This window comes from Phalacrocorax aristotelis, chromosome 10 (assembly GCF_949628215.1).
Source record: "Phalacrocorax aristotelis chromosome 10, bGulAri2.1, whole genome shotgun sequence".
NCBI lineage: Eukaryota > Metazoa > Chordata > Aves > Suliformes > Phalacrocoracidae > Phalacrocorax > Phalacrocorax aristotelis.
In genome coordinates, this window is record NC_134285.1 from 699,907 (window position 1) to 717,976 (window position 18,070).

General features: G+C 61.6%; 1 protein-coding gene across 1 annotated transcript; it reads left to right on the forward strand.

Annotated features, from left to right (window-relative positions):
• The first annotated feature begins 2,337 nt into the window (after nt 1-2,337).
• On the forward strand, nt 2,338-17,088 carry HS3ST2 (heparan sulfate-glucosamine 3-sulfotransferase 2). Its single transcript, XM_075104541.1, has 2 exons — nt 2,338-3,056; nt 15,769-17,088. The coding sequence occupies exons 1-2, from the start codon at nt 2,569-2,571 to the stop codon at nt 16,385-16,387; spliced, it is 1,107 nt and encodes a 368-aa protein (XP_074960642.1). The 5' UTR covers nt 2,338-2,568; the 3' UTR covers nt 16,388-17,088.
• The last annotated feature ends 982 nt before the right edge of the window (nt 17,089-18,070 follow it).

Below are 18,070 nucleotides of genomic sequence, written 5' to 3' on the forward strand. Positions count from 1 at the left end.
CTCAGGAATGGGTGAAGGGCGGGCAGAAGGGAGGCAGGACCTTCTCCAGATCTCGTAGCAGTGGTTCCTCCAGCCCCCGCGCTGTGAGGTGCTGGCTGATGAGAGGGGAACCTCCTGCAGCGATTCGGAGGGCTCCTTGCTCCCACTATGCCAGGGCAGCTCCGGCAGCGGCTCAGGGCCTGGCTCCCCCCCGCGGGGGGATCCCGCTCAGGGCTGACTCCTGGGGCTCCTGTTAGCACAGGTGGCAGGGCTGGGAGTGTGCCAAAAGTGCCAGAAAGCTGCTGTTTATGTGGAATCGGGTGTAAACAGCAAACATGTCATGGAAGAGACATGCCCTGCAAAAATACAAAGACTAAAAGCAAAATTGTCAGCTTTATAAAACATTCCTCCCTTGCAAGCAGAGAAACCTGGAGGTGTCTAGGCATCCACACCAGCTTTATTTATCCAGACGCCTCTAATGTTCATGCTCAAGCAATGTGTTTGCTGCCGAGGCTGGATCACCACACGGAGGCAATAAAACGGCTAAAAATGGAAAAAGCAACTTTTCCGCAGATCTACTTTGGCAGTTTGTCATGGAGCGGAACTGAGTGATGGACACCTCGTGCCTCTGGAAGGGGAGCCTGCCGATGCCCAGCCCCTCAGGTACCCCCGCTCCCGTACTCCCTGCTATCACTGCCGGGGCCGGGCAGCATGCCCTTGCCGAGGGGCTGATGCCCCGTGGGCTCAGCCAGTGCCACCTCCCTGCTCGGTGCTGCGCCGGCTCAGGTGGGGGATGTGTGGCCCGCTGGAAGCACCAGACATGGGTGAGTTTACACCAGCCAGGAATAGGCTGACACTGGATGTATGGCTCTGCCCCTCTGCCTCAACCTGCACAGGGGTGCACAGAGCAGCAAACGCAGTACTGAAAGTCCCAAACGCAAAACCCCTGTGGGTCGCTTTGGCATGTCGGGATGATGAGGTTGGCTCCACGAGGACTGTCCCTGTTCTCCAGTTCCAGAGCTCTCCTGAGCCAGCAGACTCTTCCTTAAGAAAGTATTTTTAAACTCCCAGGGAAGTCCCATCCCACTGCTCCCACACCAGTGCAGGTGGAAGAGGCTGTGGAGAGCACTGCTTTTTCAGCTGTCTTTTCCATCCTTTACATCTGCACCACGTTTTTCCTGGGTGCTGCACAGAGGAAACCTCATCTCCTCCTGGGACTGGCTGCCAGGGAGCTTGCAGCATTCTTGTTTGTGTTTTTGCCCGTCTCTATTATCATCCTTCTTCCCAAGTAACAAGACAAGTAGTTTTCTGCAGCCGAAGAAGCTTTCTGTGCTGAGAAAGCAGCGACCGTGACTGCTAATGTTTAAGCAAGTGGTGCTGCACACACCCCCTTGGCTTTAGCACGAGCATCCAAGCCAGAGCCTGGGATGCCACAGTGTGAGAGGGAAGGAAGCCGTGTCAAGCAGAGGGAGCCAGAGGGGTAGGGATGGAGCAACAACCTGCACCCATACCCTGCACCAGCCTTGTGGTTTTCCCGGGTCAGCGTGCTCGTAGGGCATCCCAAACCACCCAGGCGAAGCTGCACATCCCCAGCCCGGCAGAAACATTTAATTCTTGCATCCTTTTCGAGCGTTTCCTTCTTGCTCGGCGGCACCGCAGCGGCAATGGCTGCTCTTCCTGCCCTTGCTGAGGCCAGAACTCGCTGCTGCCGTGCGGGGCGGCCCCTCCGTGCCCCCCCGTTCCCCCCCTCGGAGAAAGCTGGCTGCAGGGCAGGGCGGCTCCGGCACCCGGCGAGGAGGATCCCCGGGGACCGGCCGGGCACGCTGCCTCGCTGGCAGCAGCTGCCCGGCCCGCTGCCAGCCGTGCCCGTGCGCCGCTCCGAGCCCCGGCGGCCGGCTCCCGGCTCGGTGCCGCTTCGCGTTCCCGGCCTGGGGCTTGCGGGGGCGGACGCAGGTGCTCCCGGCCCCGCACCGCTGCTCTGGGCGGCTGAGGGCTTGCTGCGGGTTCAGGGGTGCCCGCGGGGCCGGGCAGGGTGGCGGGTGTCCCCATACCTGGCCTCCACCCCCAGGGGCGCGGCAGGGCCCGGGAGACCGGCGGGGCAGGATGCCCGCCCCGGGGCCGCGCCGGCGGGGCCGGGCTCAGCGGGGCCGGGCTCGGCCCCGTCCCCTCCCGGGCGGAGGGCTCTGCGCGGCGGGTGCCGCTGGCCCGGCCCGGGGGAGGCTGCGGCCGCCGAGCGATCGCGGGGGCTCCGGGAGGAGCTGACGTCAGGCGGCCCCTTAAATAGCAGCGCCGCCGCCTCTGCCCCGGCACTTCCCGCGGAGGCCGGAGTTGGAGCCGCCGCCGCCGTCCGCGCCGAGCCGAGCCGAGCCGCGCCGCCGGGGATGGGAGCCGCGGCGGCGGGGCCGCGAGCGCGCAGGGGCCGGGGCGGTGGGCGCAGCCCCCCGGGGCGGCCCGGCCGCGCCGCCGCGTAGCCGCGGGACATGCCGGAGCGGCCGCGCAGGGTGCGGGGCGCCGCCGCCGCGGAGCCCCGGGGGCAGCGGCGCGCCGGGCCGGGCCGGGCCATGCCCGGCGGCGCGGCCCCATGGAGCCATGGCGCATAGGGCGCCGAGCGGGCGGGCCCCGGCTGCGGCTCCGGCTCCGTCCCGGCGGCTGGCGCGGAGGGTCCTCGTTCTCTTCACGCTGTCTCTCTCCTGCTCCTACCTCTGCTACAGCCTCCTCTGCTGCTGCGGCGGCCCCGCCGCGCCCCGCGCCCGCTGCGCGCCCACCCGCAGCGCCGCCGCCGCCAAGAAACTTCTGCAGAAGTCGCGGCCGTGCGGGCGGCCGCCCCCCGCCGAGCCCCCGGGCAGCGCCGCGCCCGCCCGCCGCCCGCGGGAGCCCCCCGCGCCGCCGCCCCGCAGCCCCCCGGGACCGGCCCGCCCGGGCGCCAAGCGCCTGCCGCAGGCCATCGTGGTGGGCGTCAAGAAGGGCGGCACCCGCGCCGTGCTGGAGTTCATCCGGGTGCACCCCGACGTGCGCGCCCTGGGCACCGAGCCCCACTTCTTCGACAGGAACTACGACCGCGGGCTGGAGTGGTACAGGTGAGGGCGGCGCTGCGGGACCGGCCCCCGCCCCGCCCGGTCCCCCGCCCGGTCCCCCCGGCCCTCCCCCCCCCATCCCCTCCCCTCCGGCGGCGGGCGCTGCCGCCTCCCCGGGCGCATCGGCGGGGCGGGAGCGGGCGGCGTTGTGCTGCCGGCGGAGCCTGCCGCCCGGCCGCGCTCGGGAAGTCTTCCCTCCTCCTCCTCTTCCTCGTCCTGCTGCGGGCCCGGTCGCGGACGGCGTGGCTCCCGCAGCGCAGCCGTGCCCCGGCCCCGCGCGGCTCGTCCCCTCCCGCCGTGGGAACGTGGCTGCTGGAGCGCCCGGCGGCGCGGCGGCTGTCCCCGGCGAGCCCGGGCCCTGCCCGGAATGGGCTCTGGAGCCGGGACGGTGACAGGTTTCCCATCCCGTCTGAGGAGACTCTTGCCTGCGTGAAGGGGCCTCTGAAACACGAGTGAACGGCTAACTCACGGGTCGGCCACCCTCGCCGCAGCCCTGTCTGTGCCCCTCAGCATCCTTCTGCCATCGGGTTTTATCTCTGGCACTGTGAGAGGGGCAGTCCCTGTCCTCCACCATCCGTCTCTCTGAACTCGGATAAGTGTGGGTCTGAGATCTTATAATTTGCAGAGAACAGCGAGTGCATCTCCAGCAGGAGATGGTGGGATTTTAATTTCAGTAAAGGCTTTTGCGAGGAGCTCACGGAGCGGCAGTGAGTACTGTGTGTGCGGAGGTCACAGCGCCCATGGGCTCATCCCCTGCCCGTGGCCCCATGCTCGGCGCTGCAGGTGGTTCACCCCCTGCTCCCCATGGTGTCCGGCCCAGTGTACCGGTGGTTTGCTGTGCCGTCGTGGAGCGGTGCAGGAGCTCTGGGCTGCTCTTGGGCAGGGCTGCGGTGCTTTTGCTGGGCATCAGCCTCAGAAGGCAGAGGAGGGCTTGGTCTGGCCCAGGGTGCATGTGAGCTTGCAACAAGGGAAAGGACGCCTGGCACGGTCGGTGTTGTTGGAGCGTCGTGGTCAGAGGCAGCCTGCAGGGCCACGCACGAGCTCGCTTGTTGCTCCATCTCAGTAGCGGTTTCCCAGCGGAGTTGTCCCCCGTTCCAGAGCAGGGCAGCGCTCATCAGCTGCCAAACAGGTCAGAAAGCACCATGATGTGGTGCTTGCTCCCAGCTTTGCTGGCATCCTGGTTTGTCTCCTTGCTGCGCAGGTTTGAGTTGTGCCTGTGGCATGAGGATGCCGGTTTCTGTGAGCCGGTCAGAGCTGCTCTGCGCAGCACCTGCCTGGTGGGCACTGGGCTGCTGCTCCAGCCCCAGTTGGTGTTCATGCCCAGGGAGGTAGATCAGACACTGCACAGGGAGGGCTGTCTGCAGACACAGGCGGGTCTGCTGCCCTGTGTTGTACCTCGGTCACAGCAGACCCTGCATCTGGGAATGTTCAGCTCCTTTTGCAGTGGTACCGGTGGCAGCTGACAGGAGAGCCAGGACAGGCACGGGTGGGGCTCACTGGAGCTGTTTCCCTCTCCTAAGGCTGTCCTGCAGCATGCCCAGTTCCTCCTGCCCTTTGGAGAGCAGCTGCAGCACTGTCCTTTGCCTGCTCTTGCCTCCCAGCAGGTCTGTGTCATTCCCCCACCCTGCCCTGGACAGCAGACACCCTCACCCATCCTGCATGACGTAAAAGCAAACAGCTGGGAGCAGCCCTGCAATACAGGCCTGTAAGGACAGTAGCAGCAGCGGTTTCTCTAAAGGGCATCCAGGGTTGCAGGACAAGCAATGGAGCAGGACATGGGTCCTGACTGAGCCCCTTGCTCAGAGGGGAGCCGCGTGTGCCTAGCGCCTGGCCAAGAAGCAGCCCCCCCCATCCTGAGCTGGGGTCCCCCCATGAAGTCCTTAGCCCTATGAGTTCTCCAGGCTCTTGTGCTTCCCATGTGCATGGTCGGGGCGGGGAGTCTGGGGCTGGGAGCCTCGCAGGCAGCGCAGGACCAAACTTCGTGGCACTGCTCCTGCAGAAGTGCTCGTGGCTCCTTGCAGGAGGGCCGGGGCCTCAGAGCCCATCTGAACGAAGGGAAGGGGCTGCACCCCAGGACAGAGCCCGCCTGGGGCACATAAGGGCACCTGCGGGCACCCAGCGTGGTGCTGGCCCAGGAGGCGGGAGCTGTGCCCCCCTTCCGTGCACACTTCGGCACCGAGGGGCTGTGAGCGCCGAGCAGCCCACCCCCTGCCCCGAGCCGTGGTTCAGCCTGGGATCCTCTGTGTGAAGGGACTCATCTGTGACCAGAGGGACGCAGCCTGTGACAGTGCGTGGCGGTGGCGATGGGCAGCTGCTGAGCGCAGCGGGGGCAGCAGTGGGAGCGTGGCCGGACGAGCAGTGTGCTGCCTGGGGCCTGGCTTTTTGTCTGGATCGATGGAGAGATCGCGCTGGAGCAGCGGAGCCTCCAAATTAGTTCAGCTTAAACAATTAAATGACACTTCCCTGGTTTCATTACTTTTTTTTTTTAACCTCACAAATGTGCCAAAACTTAAGCACAGAGGCTGCTAATGTATAAAATGTGGAATTGATTTTCCTCCTTGCAAGTGGAGCAATTAAATGTGGAGCAGGTCTAACCCACAGCACGATGAGCTCCTGTTGCTCTGCCAAGACGCAAGGGAGCAGGAGAGCAGGGTCCTGCTGATGGCTGGTGTCCTGGGGAAGGGCAGAGCTGACACCACGAACAGCTGGCTTTGAAGGGCTGCCCCGCCGGGACCCCGGGCCAGGGAGGCTGCTCCTGGCAGGGCGAGGTGACGCTCCCATGCTTGGGGAGCACCGTGGTGCAGCGGGGTCTCTGCAGGTAGCCTGGAACACAGATGCTGTGGAAAGGCAAAGGCGTCCCCCATCATGAGCAGAGACTTCGCTTGCAGGACCCCCTGGGTGCTGTGACAGCCGAGCACCCCGTCCGGCTCCATCCTTCCCATTTTGAGCCCCAGTGGGGAGCTGAGCAGAGGGACCAAGTAGGTCTTCAATGCAGTTGAGAGCAGTGTGAGAGCTGAGCCCCTCTGATGCTCTGAAAACATCAGTTCCTGTTTTCCACATTTTCCTCTGCCCCAGCGTTGGTCTGATGTGGAGGTGGCAGAACCAGCAGGAGGGGACATCTCCTCCTGATCTGCCTGTCCTTGCCAGCTCCAAATGTCGTGCTTGCTCACAGCTGCTGTTTTCATGGTGCCTCCTGTCTCAGCTCCTGCCATCGCCCCAGGCAGCCTTGGCTCCTGCTGCTCTGGGAGATGGCATGCTGGGCAGAGCCAGACCCCTCTGCTTTCCCCCGCCCCAGACCTCCACCCCGGAGCTGCCTGCTCGCCCGCTTCAGACCCAAAACACCCATGCCGTTTCCAATTCCCATCAGCCTCTCTAATCCACCTCATTACCGTTACACTACAGGAAAGGTATTTATAGCAAGATCTGTTTTAAGACAACTGAAACCAAACAGCCAGCTACTGGGGAATATCGATTCATTACCAATCCTGGACTAAATGTTCAATATAGAGCTTTTCCTGCTGCAGGTAGCGTGTGCCAATAACCTTCAATATTTTCCAGAACACAGGGAGGATGGTGCCATTTAATTTGCAGTTAACTTTGAGTGGTGACTCTGTAATTACAGCATCTCGGGGTACACTTTTCCTCCCTAGGATTCCCTGGTAACCCTGTCAGATGCTCCAGCAATGTTTTCACGGAGTGAGGCTTTTCCTAGCAGGTCCAGCTGCAGGCTGAGCCTGGCGCCTGCCCCGGCAGGCTCCGCTGTGCCTCTGTTGGCAGGAGCTGAGCAGGAGGCAGGCACTGGCGTGGGGGTGAGCCCCATCTGGTGGATCCACCTGCCTGAGTCCTGTCCCAGGATGGCACTTGGACCAAGCCTGGGCTTCCCCACACGCCAGTGCGACAGGTCCCTGGGAGCACCCACGCTGCTGGGGCTCTGCCCCATGCCCCCCATGCTGCGTTTGGTTTCGGGGTGCTCCTGGGGCTGCAGCAGCATGAGGAGCACTGCTGGCCTCTGAGCAGCGGGCACTGCGGCTGTCCTGGGGGCGCAGACCCCGCCAGACGGGGGGCATCGCTGCGCCGCCCCCACGTCCCTGTGCCTGCGGGAGGGGAAGGAGGGAGCGGGCAAACCCGGCTCCGGCACTCCGCCTTGCTAATTGCTCACTGCTAATGGCCAGGTTGGCTCACACACAAATGGGAGCCCATTAGGCTTTGCCCAGCGACGTGGACTGTTTTGTGGGCTTGACTGACAGTGCATTTTGCTAAAGTTAATTAGTAAGAAGAGAGGAAGGCAGCAAGCTTCAAGGATGCTTTGAAATTTCCTTGACTTCAGAGGGTGCCCTGGCTCTGAGGAATGGGTATGAAACCTCCGGCAAAGACGTTTGTGTGAGGAGCTGCCCTGCAGGCAGCATGTTCCCTGGTCGCTGCCTTGCCTACCTCTGCCTGCAGGCAGCCCTCCTGCCCTGCCCTGCCCTCCTCCAGGTGGGCCCCGGTGCCGCGGAGACCCTCACTCAGGCCCCGGGAGGGCTTCCCCTGCTCAGGCGCTGGGGAGAAACGCAGGGAGGTAGATCCACGCAGGGTGCCAAGCCTTCAATATTAATGATGCGCGTTATTGCTCCGTCTTCCGTGACCTTGTTTGTAAACGCGGCAATTTGTTGTAACCTTAGCTTCGGTAGCAAAAATCCAGCTCGTAACGCAGCATGGTCGTGGGCACGGATGCGTCATGAAGCTGATGAGCAAAGGGCGCCGGTCCCTGGTGACTCGGGGTGTCCGTGGCGGGGCCAGGCGCTGCCTGCGGTCTCTGCGTGCGGTGTGTGCTCTGGGGACGGCTGGGGCGTGTGCGCTACCCGCTGCATGGGGCGGGGAGCAGGGACCAGGGCAGGCTCCCAGGGCAGGCGGTGCCCGAGACCCTCTGGCGGCACAGCAGCCACCCAGGCACGCGGCGGCAGCACCTGGATCCTCCTCATGGTGACCGCGTCCCAGGTGCGTCCCCGGCAGCAGGCACGCAGGACGGGGCTGGAGTTGCTCTTTCTCTGTGCTGGCGTGTGACGCCAGGACCCGCCGCTGGGTCGGTGTGGTTTGTCCTTGGTGCAGGCACGTTGTCCTGTCCATTTGCACTGATCACCAAGTGGGCAACGTATCTCTGACACTAGCCTTTAGCTGGGGAATCACTGCAGCAGCTGGGGAATATTAGGTGATTTTTTAAAATTAATATTAATTTTTAAAGTTTCACTAATGGAAGGAGTTGCCTTGGAAATGGGAGAGGGGGAGACCCCAGCCTTTCTCCCTGAGCCACGGGGCCTCACCTAACGGCTGGGCGCCCGCTGGGCTGGGGTGCGTGCACTTGCTGGGGGGCTGCCTGCACCGGCCCGGCGGCTGGTGAGCTGGGCTCTGTGAGCACCGCGCTGGGAAGCCCTCGCCTTCTGCCGCTTCCCAGTGCACTCCTATCGGTGCTGGGCTTGGCTTTGTAGGACCTTCAGTGGGTGCTGGACAGTTATTTAGGAAGAGGGGAGTTACGTGTCGGCTCACGTACATCGGCAGCGTGCCCTCTGGAAAAGATTTTGTTGACTTAAAGGACACCACAAATCTCTGGAGCATTTAAGTGATTAAAAATGAATCAGCAACAAAGTTAATTACTGTGTTCACACTGCTTTTATGCATTGAAATGACCCTCATTAGCTGTCTGTGAGCACTGGTGTAAATTCTTTGAACATAAACATTTATTAAAGGCAGAGATCCATCATTAAATCCGAGGCTGCCGTAGCGTGGGGCGATGGCAGCGGGGATGCCTGGGCCATGGTCCCTCAGGGTGCCATTTCCCTGGCACGGATGTGGTGCATCTCTTGGACTGTGCGGGCTGGGAGGACACAGCGAGTCCATGCTGCGCAGCGCTGGCAGGAGCCCTGCTCCCGCGGCCAGCCCTCTCCCCAACCCCGGTGTGGTAGTGCTGCCAGCCTTAGCGGGTCAGGGAAGGGGATGCAGCAGCGGCGCCAGGGGGACCCGGGCCAGGGGATTCCCGTTAGCCCCGTGAACTCCTCGCGGGGGTCGTGCACTGCAAAGGACCAGCTGTGCAGCTCTCAGCTGGGGCGTCCCTGTGCCCTAGACGTCCGCTGCAATGTCACTCAGCCAGGGAGAGTTTTTTATCTTCCTCACACCTCAGTTTCTCGCGTGCTTGACCCAGTTTTGCTTAAACCTCCATGTAGCTTTGCTTGAGCTTTCATCTACTGACGCCATCCGCAGTCGTGCTGAGCCTGGCAGTGCTGGGCCACCAGCCGAGAGACGGTGGTGGCTGTCAGCTGGGTGCCCCCGCAGAGTGGCACAGCGTGGCACGGCATGGCAGAGCCCCCTTGGCAGCGGGCAGGGAGCTTGGGCTGGGCTCCTGCTGAGGCGCTGACTGCCGTGCAGCAGCTGGGCTCGCTCCGTCGTTGCCGGTGGGATTCTGCCTGTGCCCGTGCCTGCTCCTGCCGGGGCAGTGCGGCAGGCAGCCCTCCCGCACAGAGGGGGCGGGGGGCAGGCTGTGGCATGGGGAGGGGACCTGCCATCGGGTCAAGGTGGAGCAGTCCCACAGAACCATCCTGATGCCAGTCTGCGCTCTTGGAAGAGTTCTGCGCCCATCTCCGGCATGTCAAGCTGCAGCTGGAGGCACGCTTACAGCCCACCCTTCTCCCAGCTCCCTGGTGCCACAGGGAGCAGTGACCCTCGCTGCTGCTCCACCACCCCGACAGCCCCAGCTGGTCCGGCCCTGCCGGGAGGGCGGCGAGTGGGTGCTCCCTTATGCTGGGGGGTTTTGGCTCCCAGACTGGTGGGCTCCCCTCTCCCTGTCTGTGCGTGGGCAGCATCCACAGATGCAGCCGCTGAGCCTGCGACGTCAGCTGGAAGAGGGAAAGCGCACAGCCCTCGTCACAAGAGCCAGCACTTGGGTTTTTTTTTTTGCCAAATTAAACTGTTTGTTTTTATGCCGCTGAGTGGATGGAGTCCAGGATTGCACACACGCCAGTCTCTAGCCTCCAAGGAGATCCCAGGATGCGCCTGCCACATCCTCGCACGCGGCGAGCTGCAGCAGGCACATATTTACTCGGGAGCTGCCCCGCTCTCCTCCACGCTCTGCAAGCTGGATGGAGGGGCCAGTGCTGTAACAGGATTATCGGATGGTCGCTGTCGCCACGCACGCTTATCTGCAATATCTCAATCGTCTGATGATTTTTTTGTACAAATTCCTCCCTTCGAGAGTGTTTCACGCATGTTCAACATCAAAGCAGCGCAGCCATCAAGGGAGCACATGTTTCTTTAATGTGGGAGTGTTGTAGGGGCCGCGGGATGCCCAAAGGCAGATTATAAGAAAATTAATAATTCAGGTCTAGGAAAGGTGCTGCTGAAAAGTTAACTCCTTCAGAGCGACGTGCTGCCTTTGCACTGGCACTGCTGCAGCTGGGGCTGGGCTCCCTGCTGCTGCCGCCCCACAGCTGTGGGGCCATGGGGGCTGCCCAGGGACATGCCAGCTCCCAGGCACGGTGGGGTGTAGTGACACTGGCTCAGCCATGTCAGGGGACAGCCGCTCTCCTGGGACCGTGCCAGTGGCTGGATGTACCTGATGCGTGTCCCCTCTCCAGTAACACGAGCAAACGCAGCCTCCAAATCTGCAGGTTGGAAGGGAGCGTTAATACCCATATCAAATGGCACTAAAGGGCTTTAAGAAGCAAGTGACTATAATGCAAATAATCTCCAATTCAAGAGGAATTAACGCTGTCTCTCCAGCCAGACTAATGCACTGAGCGGGGATTTGGCTGGTGCCGGGGGTGTCCCCCACTCCCCCTGGTACACCCAGCAGGTCCTGCTGCGTGGGAGCCCCCGGCCCCAGAGGAGTATTTGTAGGGGCACCGTCGAGCACACGTGCCTGCAGCACACGTGCCTGCAGCCCCTGACTGACGGACCATCCCGGGGAGAGCTGCGACGCCCCTGATAATTCAATGCCTCTGTTGGTCAAAGCATCGGCCTTCTTGGCAAGAGCAATGAAAAGCAAATGAAGTGAAAAGCCTGTGGCTGCTGAACAGCGTCTGCGGGGGATGAGGGGTGAGCTGTGTCCCACCATTACTGCTGGCAAGATCTTCCGACACCCCCCGCCGAGGCTTGTCCCTCTTTGGAGGGGACCCATCCTGCGCATCCCAGCAGCGATGCTCCACGGGCCGAGGCCATGTCTCTGGTGTTGCAGCTGCGGGTGGGTGTGGGCAGTGGAGCAGCTCTCACCTGGGCAGGGATCCCGGGCTGGGGCAAAGCACAGCATCCTCTGCAGAGAGCAGCGGCGTTGGGCCGGCGCTGGGCGTGTTCGTGACCCTCCCTTGTGGTTTTTCTCTCCCAGGTGGTGGGTGGGAGGTGGGTGCAGGGGCAGGACAGGCTGCTCTGCAATCCAGCCCATGGCATCACTGCAAGGTGAAAGTGGAGTTTGCTCCACTACGTCCCTAATGATCTCTGTGCGGAGCTGCCCTGGTACTCGCTCAGCATCAGTGTTTTTGCCCTTCTCCGTTTCTGCCACATCACAGATTCCCATCACTGGGATACAGTGCGGATGGCTTGTGCACTGCTGCCGGGTGGAGAAAGCCTCGGTCTTTCTCCAGCCTGACCAGGCTGATGGGGAGAGGTGTGACACCAGCGCTGTCACGCTGCGGGAAAACTGGAGGGGTCTTGGAGAGGAGGGCTGGGGGCCGAGGGAGGCAGCCTCACGCTGCCCTCCTGGACCACCAAAGCCACTCCCTCTGCCCCTACCGCCGCAGAAGGGGGACCCATTATCTAGTGGGGTCGTAAGGGCAGCCACGCCATCCCCATCCCAGCAGCACCGTCCTCGTCCCTGGTGCAGGAGGAGGCGGCCACTGCCCATCCCTCAGCACCCAGCAGCTCTCCCAGGAACGGCAGGTTGGGTGTCTGCACCCCACAAGTGCTCCAGCCACCCCTCCCCGTCCGTGTCACCAGTGCATCACCGGCACCGTGCTGGCGGCAGCTCTGGCGGCAGCTCGTGCGGCGTGTGCCAGGAGCCGCTGCCGAGCCCGGCTGGGGATCTCTAGCAAAGTCGCAGGCGCCCAGGACAGGTCCCCGAAGCAGCTGGAGCGGCTCCTGCCTGAGCCCTGGCTGCGCGGCACCGCGAGCCAGCTACCGAGAGCCTTCACCTAAACACACGAGTCTTGGGCTTAAAACTATGTGACATGCTATTTGTATGCAAATAACTCTGTGAATGCAGAAGTCCAAAAATATCATTTTAAAGACAACTGTAATTAGGTTTGCGATGCGTTTCCCTGCTCTTGCAGCCCTGGGGATCCCGCCGGTAACGTAAAGATGAATGCCTGGGTGACATTTCTCTCCCTTGCATGGTTTCACTGGTGATTTATTTATCTATTTGGGTTGTGTTTTGTTGTCTCAGCAGTCTCTGTTGTTCAGGAGCAACAAACGCTGGGAGTCCATTAAAAAAAAAACAAAACAACAACTCCTGTCTCATTTCAGTAATTTACTATGCAGAGATTTTGTGTTTTTCATAATGGATTAGAACCTGTAATTTCATTTTTTGAATACATGGACCTAATAGCTCACGTAATGAAGGTCTAACAAGCCTGAAGATGAGCCATTAATGAAACAGCAGTTTTATGATTCTCCACCAATATATTGTAATAGTGAATCACTTATAAAGCTGTCCCGCGCTGATTTATGATGAAACTTGTTTGTGATACGGAGATAAAGCCGTGGTGCCTGCCGCTAAATTAGCATTTCCTGACAGTCATTAAACAATGGGAACCGTAATCGGGATTTATGGGGTTTGAAGCGGAGCAGTGGGAAAGGCCAATTAAGCCACGTCAGTGCTCAGGTACCTCTGTAAAACAGCCCTGTTAATTTATGCTAATGAATTAGTTTGTTCTCTTTTAAATGAAGAAACTGGTCTAGAACACATGAGGATGCACAGGCTGGCTGCCATGCTGCCCCAGGAGAGGCAGCCCCCGTCCCCTTGCCTGGGGGCAGCAGCTCCAGGGCCACATGGGGACCATGTCCCTGTGCCAGCGCCTGGGGCAACGAGGACAGCCTCGGCCATCATCTCCTGCAGCTCCCCGGCAGCCTGGCACAGATCTCTGTAGTATCTCAGCACAGGTCTCTTCCAGCTGCTCATCCAGTCCCCCTGGGTCACGGTCTCTTCTTGTCCCCACGTCACCTTCACGAGGAGTGTCGCGGTCCACCAGGGACCCGCTGCCACCGGCACGTGCTGCCGCCCCCTGCGATGCTCCGGCTCTTCCACCACAGCCCCCTTGTCATGCAGGATGTTGTGGGCTGCTGTTGTGTCTCCTCCCAATTATGTCTTTCATCGGGTTTCTTTCTACAGAGCAAGCCCCAAAGCCGGTGGCTGTGGACCGTGCTTTAGGGACCCTGCAATGACTTCTGGTTTCAGTCACTGGGCTGATGCAGCTCTCGGAAACACCCACGTTGCAGCACGACAGCGAGGCAGCATGGCCATGGCGGTTGTGCAGGGTTTATCCCATGAATAAATCAGTGCCTCGCTCTCTCCCGCTGAATTGCTGCAGACAGGGTTGCTGATGTTTGCTTTCCCTGACTGCTTCTGTCCCGAGGCGTCGCTGGGTTACCCAGACATCCATAGATCCAGGTCTATTAAAGTGACTGTTGTCACCAGCTCCTCCCCAGCCTCCTTCCCCGGGTCCCAGGGATGTGCGTTGTGGGGGAGCGGGGGGCTCACAAGGAGCCCCATGAGCGGAGTTAACGATGCGCCTGCTCGCACCGCGGCTGCTGCCAGAGCCGCGGGGCTGCCGGTCCCCCTCACCGCGATGTGCTTGCTGTGTACCAGAGCACCTCCCTGGGCCTGTGACGGGGAGTGAGCAGGCTGTGCTCACCCCTTCCTCTTGGAAGAGCCCTGCTGTGCCCCCAGAAAGGTGCAGCGGGAGGTGACAGACCCAGGGACACCCCTTCTGCTCCCTGGAGTCCCTGTGGCCGGGCTGCCCCTAGGCTCCCAGCAGCCAGTGTGCTGCTCTGTGCTGGGCACGTGTGGATGCCTCACCTTCAATATACAGGCTCTGTTTAAAAAAAAATAATTTAAAAAACCCCACTCCTGGAGACACTTTTCACAGTTCCCCATAAAGCTCTCCCCAGGCAGTGCCTGCCTGCGTCTCAGCCTGTGTTCTGCTGCACAGCTGATTGCAAACCAGCCCAATTTATGAACACGAGCCACCAACTTGTACTGCAACGTGGGAAAAGTAGCAGATGCTTCCGAGCAATGAACAAATTGCACTAGAAGGTGCCCTTCTAGCCTGCGCCTCTCGCCAAGGGGCTGGGGCGGGAGGGCAGCAGCCCCAGGGCAGGCGCTCAGCTTGCTGCAGCGCTGCTGCTGGGAGGGCTCCTGCGTGCCCAGAGCTGTCGTGGCAGCAGCACGCTCCCGCTGTGGGTGCTGGTGCCAGTCGGTACCTGCAGGGCGCTGGCCTTGTCCTGGCTGCCGGTGATCCCTGCCTGCTCCCTGCCCGCTCCATCCAGGGGACCCACGGCGCCGTGAATCTGGCTGAGATGGATTTGATAGTTTACTGTAGTAATACAAGAACAATTTATAAATCTTTCCATCCCATTAGTTTTTATTTGATTTGGATGTTCACATGTCAAAGCAAATTATTTAATTAATGCTATCTGGGCTGCAGGGACACTACATTTTTCCCCTAGCCTGGTGCTCCCTCCCTGGCCTTGCAGCCCAGCTCTCTGTGCTAGGAACAGCCGGGTGCATGCAGGACCCCATCTCAGAGCCACTGGGCCTGGCCAAGCCCCTGGCAGGGTGGGCAGTACCCTCGTGGGCACAAGCCCCGTGTCCCTGGGCAGCCCCTTGCTCCCAGGTCCCGCCAGAGGAGCAGCACCGCACCCAGGGACGCAGCCATCACTCCCCACAGCTTCTTGTGGTGGCATCACACAGCCACCGCGCTCCTGTGTCAGCAGCCTTTGCCGTCACTGGGCGTAAGGGTTGCGTGCAGGCAGCGCTGATTGCCTGTCTGCCTCCAGGACGAGGGCAGAAGGACGAGGGGACTGTGCTCTGGATGGGTGCTGGAGGCCAGCACACCCCTGGGATGGCGCCGTCCTCTGCCCCTGGCACGGTGCTCGCGGCAGTGCCGGTGGCCCAGGGGTGCCCTGTAATGCATTTGGGGAGGAGAGACGCTGGGTAATTGCAGTAACTCCGGAAGGAGCCGCTGTAATTTCTTTTGCAAATGGCAGCTGGTGTAGGAACAGGCATCAAGGGCTGAGCACAGACACTAGCAGAGACTGTCTGCTGGGTAACGTGTCTGGGCTAGGACTGGGGCGGGTCGCAGGACCTGCTCCCCTCCCGGCTGCAGACTGAGCGCTGGCACTTTCCTTACATTGATATTTTACTAACCGTGGGGTCCCCAGCAGTCTGGCCATACCCTTGCCCTCCATCCTGCCTGGCTCTGCCCTCCCCGGGAGCTTAGCATCTCCACTGGCTGCTCTGCCAGCGGGGCTGCCGGTGCCCCCATTGCCTGCATGGAGGGTCCCCTGGGGCTGGGCTGGGATGGACCCGGGAGATGGTCATGGCCAGGGGCCCTCTGCAGCACTGCAGGAGGGAGCTGTGCCTGCCTTGTCCCTGCCAGGAGGGGACACCACGCCAGCCCCACACTGCGGACACTACCTCCCAGCGCCGTGCCTTGCCCAGCTCCTTCCTCACCATCACCCTCTGCTTCGCTTGCAGGAGCCTGATGCCGCGAACACTCGACAGCCAGATCACAGTGGAGAAGACCCCCAGCTACTTCGTCACCAAGGAGGCACCACGACGAATCTTCAACATGTCCCGGGACACAAAGCTGATTGTGGTGGTGAGGAACCCGGTCACCCGGGCCATCTCTGACTACACGCAGACACTCTCCAAGAAGCCGGACATCCCCACCTTCGAGGGGCTTTCCTTCCGCAACCGCAGCCTGGGGCTGGTGGACACGTCCTGGAATGCCATCCGCATTGGGATGTACGCCGTGCACCTGGAGAGCTGGCTCCAGTACTTCCCCCTCTCCCAGATCCACTTTGTCAGCGGGGAGAAGCTGATCACGGACCCAGCTGGGGAGATGGGCAAAGTCCAGGACTTCCTGGGCATCAAACGGGTTATCACAGACAAGCACTTCTACTTCAACAAGACAAAAGGTTTTCCTTGCCTGAAAAAGTCAGAGAGCAGCGGCTTGCCTCGCTGCCTGGGCAAGTCCAAAGGCAGGACTCACGTGCAGATAGATCCCGAGGTGATCGAGCAGCTTCGGGACTTTTATAGACCTTATAATATCAAATTCTATGAAACAGTTGGGCAGGACTTCAGGTGGGAATAAGCATCTGGGAGCCGAGCCGCAGTGACGTGAGGCTGCAGTCTTCCATGAGGGGGACCCAGGGGGGCTGGAGCCAGGACGCCCTGGCCAGCCCGTCCTGCTGAAGCACAGAATCCGTGAGCAGAGGCAGGCAAGGGGCTCCCCCAGCCCTCGGGAGGCTGGGATGCTCCAGGGCAAGCCGAGAAGGGGAAGACACAGAGTCGTGCTGCAGCCACCGGGGGGTGAGTGCCCGGCAGGCACTGCCCATCCCAGCGGGTCAGCGGTGCCGTAGATCACGCCGTGGGGTCCCATTTGCTTTTACCACTGTGAGGTCCCTGGGGCCATGGTGATAGCCCCATCTTGCAGCCCATTTACAGGCTGCTCCAAGGCACATCCCTCCTCTGTGTCTTGAAGGAAACCAGCACTCCCGGGCACCCCCTAAATGTGAGCAGCAGCCGTGGGACTGTCCCCGCGGGGCCGTGTCCTGCTGCGGTGCTGGGGCGGGCAGAGCTCCGGCTGCTCCGCTTTGCCTTTCGTCACTTAAGCGCAGTGTGAACCATAAGGACTGTGAGATGTATCTGCTTGAAAAAGAAGTCTATGAAAAATGTTGTACTGATATTTTGTCCTGTGAATAAAGCACAGAATCCTGCTGTTACGGGTACTTTAGTGGCACTAGTTTCCTTGTTCAGCATGTGATCCCTTTGTGTAAATAAAAGTGGCTTCCACTGGTCCGTATGCATGGGCTTTTCTTGGGGCAAGGCTGGGCAGCCCCGTGCTGCACCGCTGCCCGTGCGGTGCTGCCGGGGGCTGTGCAGAGCCCCGCTCACTGCACCGGCGGGTCAGGCGAGGCGGCGGGCACGGTGCTCAGCGCAGGGCAGCAGATCAGCCCAGCGCAGCGAGGGGGCCACCTGTGGCACAGCCCTGCACAGGGGTGGCAGCACTGCTCCGGAGTGCTGGAAGAGGCCGGGGTTAATGCCGCCTCCTGCCAGGCGCCGGCGGGGTGGGCACTGCATTAGACGCAAGCAGCAGTAATTTATGGTTGAACTTAATGGGCTGTTCTATAGGAGCCCACAATTACACTGAAATGTCAAGTGCTGCCCACTTTGCTGGATGGCCCCCCGGCCTGTGCACACCTCCGTTGCATTAGTCACGGTTGTCCTTTGATTTACCTCCCCAGCGGCTGCAGCCAGCCGCGGTGGAGGTGCTGCACCATGGGCAGGCTCTGCAGGAGCTCCCTCCTGCCCTGCCTCAGCTGCACAGAGCAGAGCAGCAGCCGCAGCACCCACGGCCGGGCGTTGGGGATGTGCCTCAAGGTGCATGTGCCCCGGGCAGCTCCGACGCGGTCTCGCCCAGCCACAGCATGACAGTGCCAGCTGGGAGCTGCCGCACCTTCTCCAAGCAGGGCTGGAGCAGGGCCCCCCACCCCCCTGCTGCACCCCAGCCCTGCTCCCTGCGGGTGCACCCTCAGCGCCAGCCCAGCCGCTGGTCCCCGAACCCCGCCAAGGCCCGTCGCTGCCCCTCCTGTGAGCACCACACCTCCCCACACCGTGCTGAGCTGATCCCGGGCGCAGCCGCCCTCTGACTGCCGGCACGTTCGGGGATGGGGAATTCTCCCAGCTCAGCATTCTGCCCGGAGCTGAGATTGATGGGCTGCATCCTTGGGCGCTCGGAGCCAGGCACAGCATCACCGTGCTCCCGGCTCAGCAT

Coding starts and splice junctions, on each gene's coding strand:
- HS3ST2 (XM_075104541.1), top strand. CDS start 2,569: ATGGCGCATAGGGCGCCGAGCGGGCGGGCCCCGGCTGCGGCTCCGGCT. Junction 3,057..15,768: donor CGCGGGCTGGAGTGGTACAG/GTGAGGGCGGCG, acceptor CTTCGCTTGCAG/GAGCCTGATGCCGCGAACAC.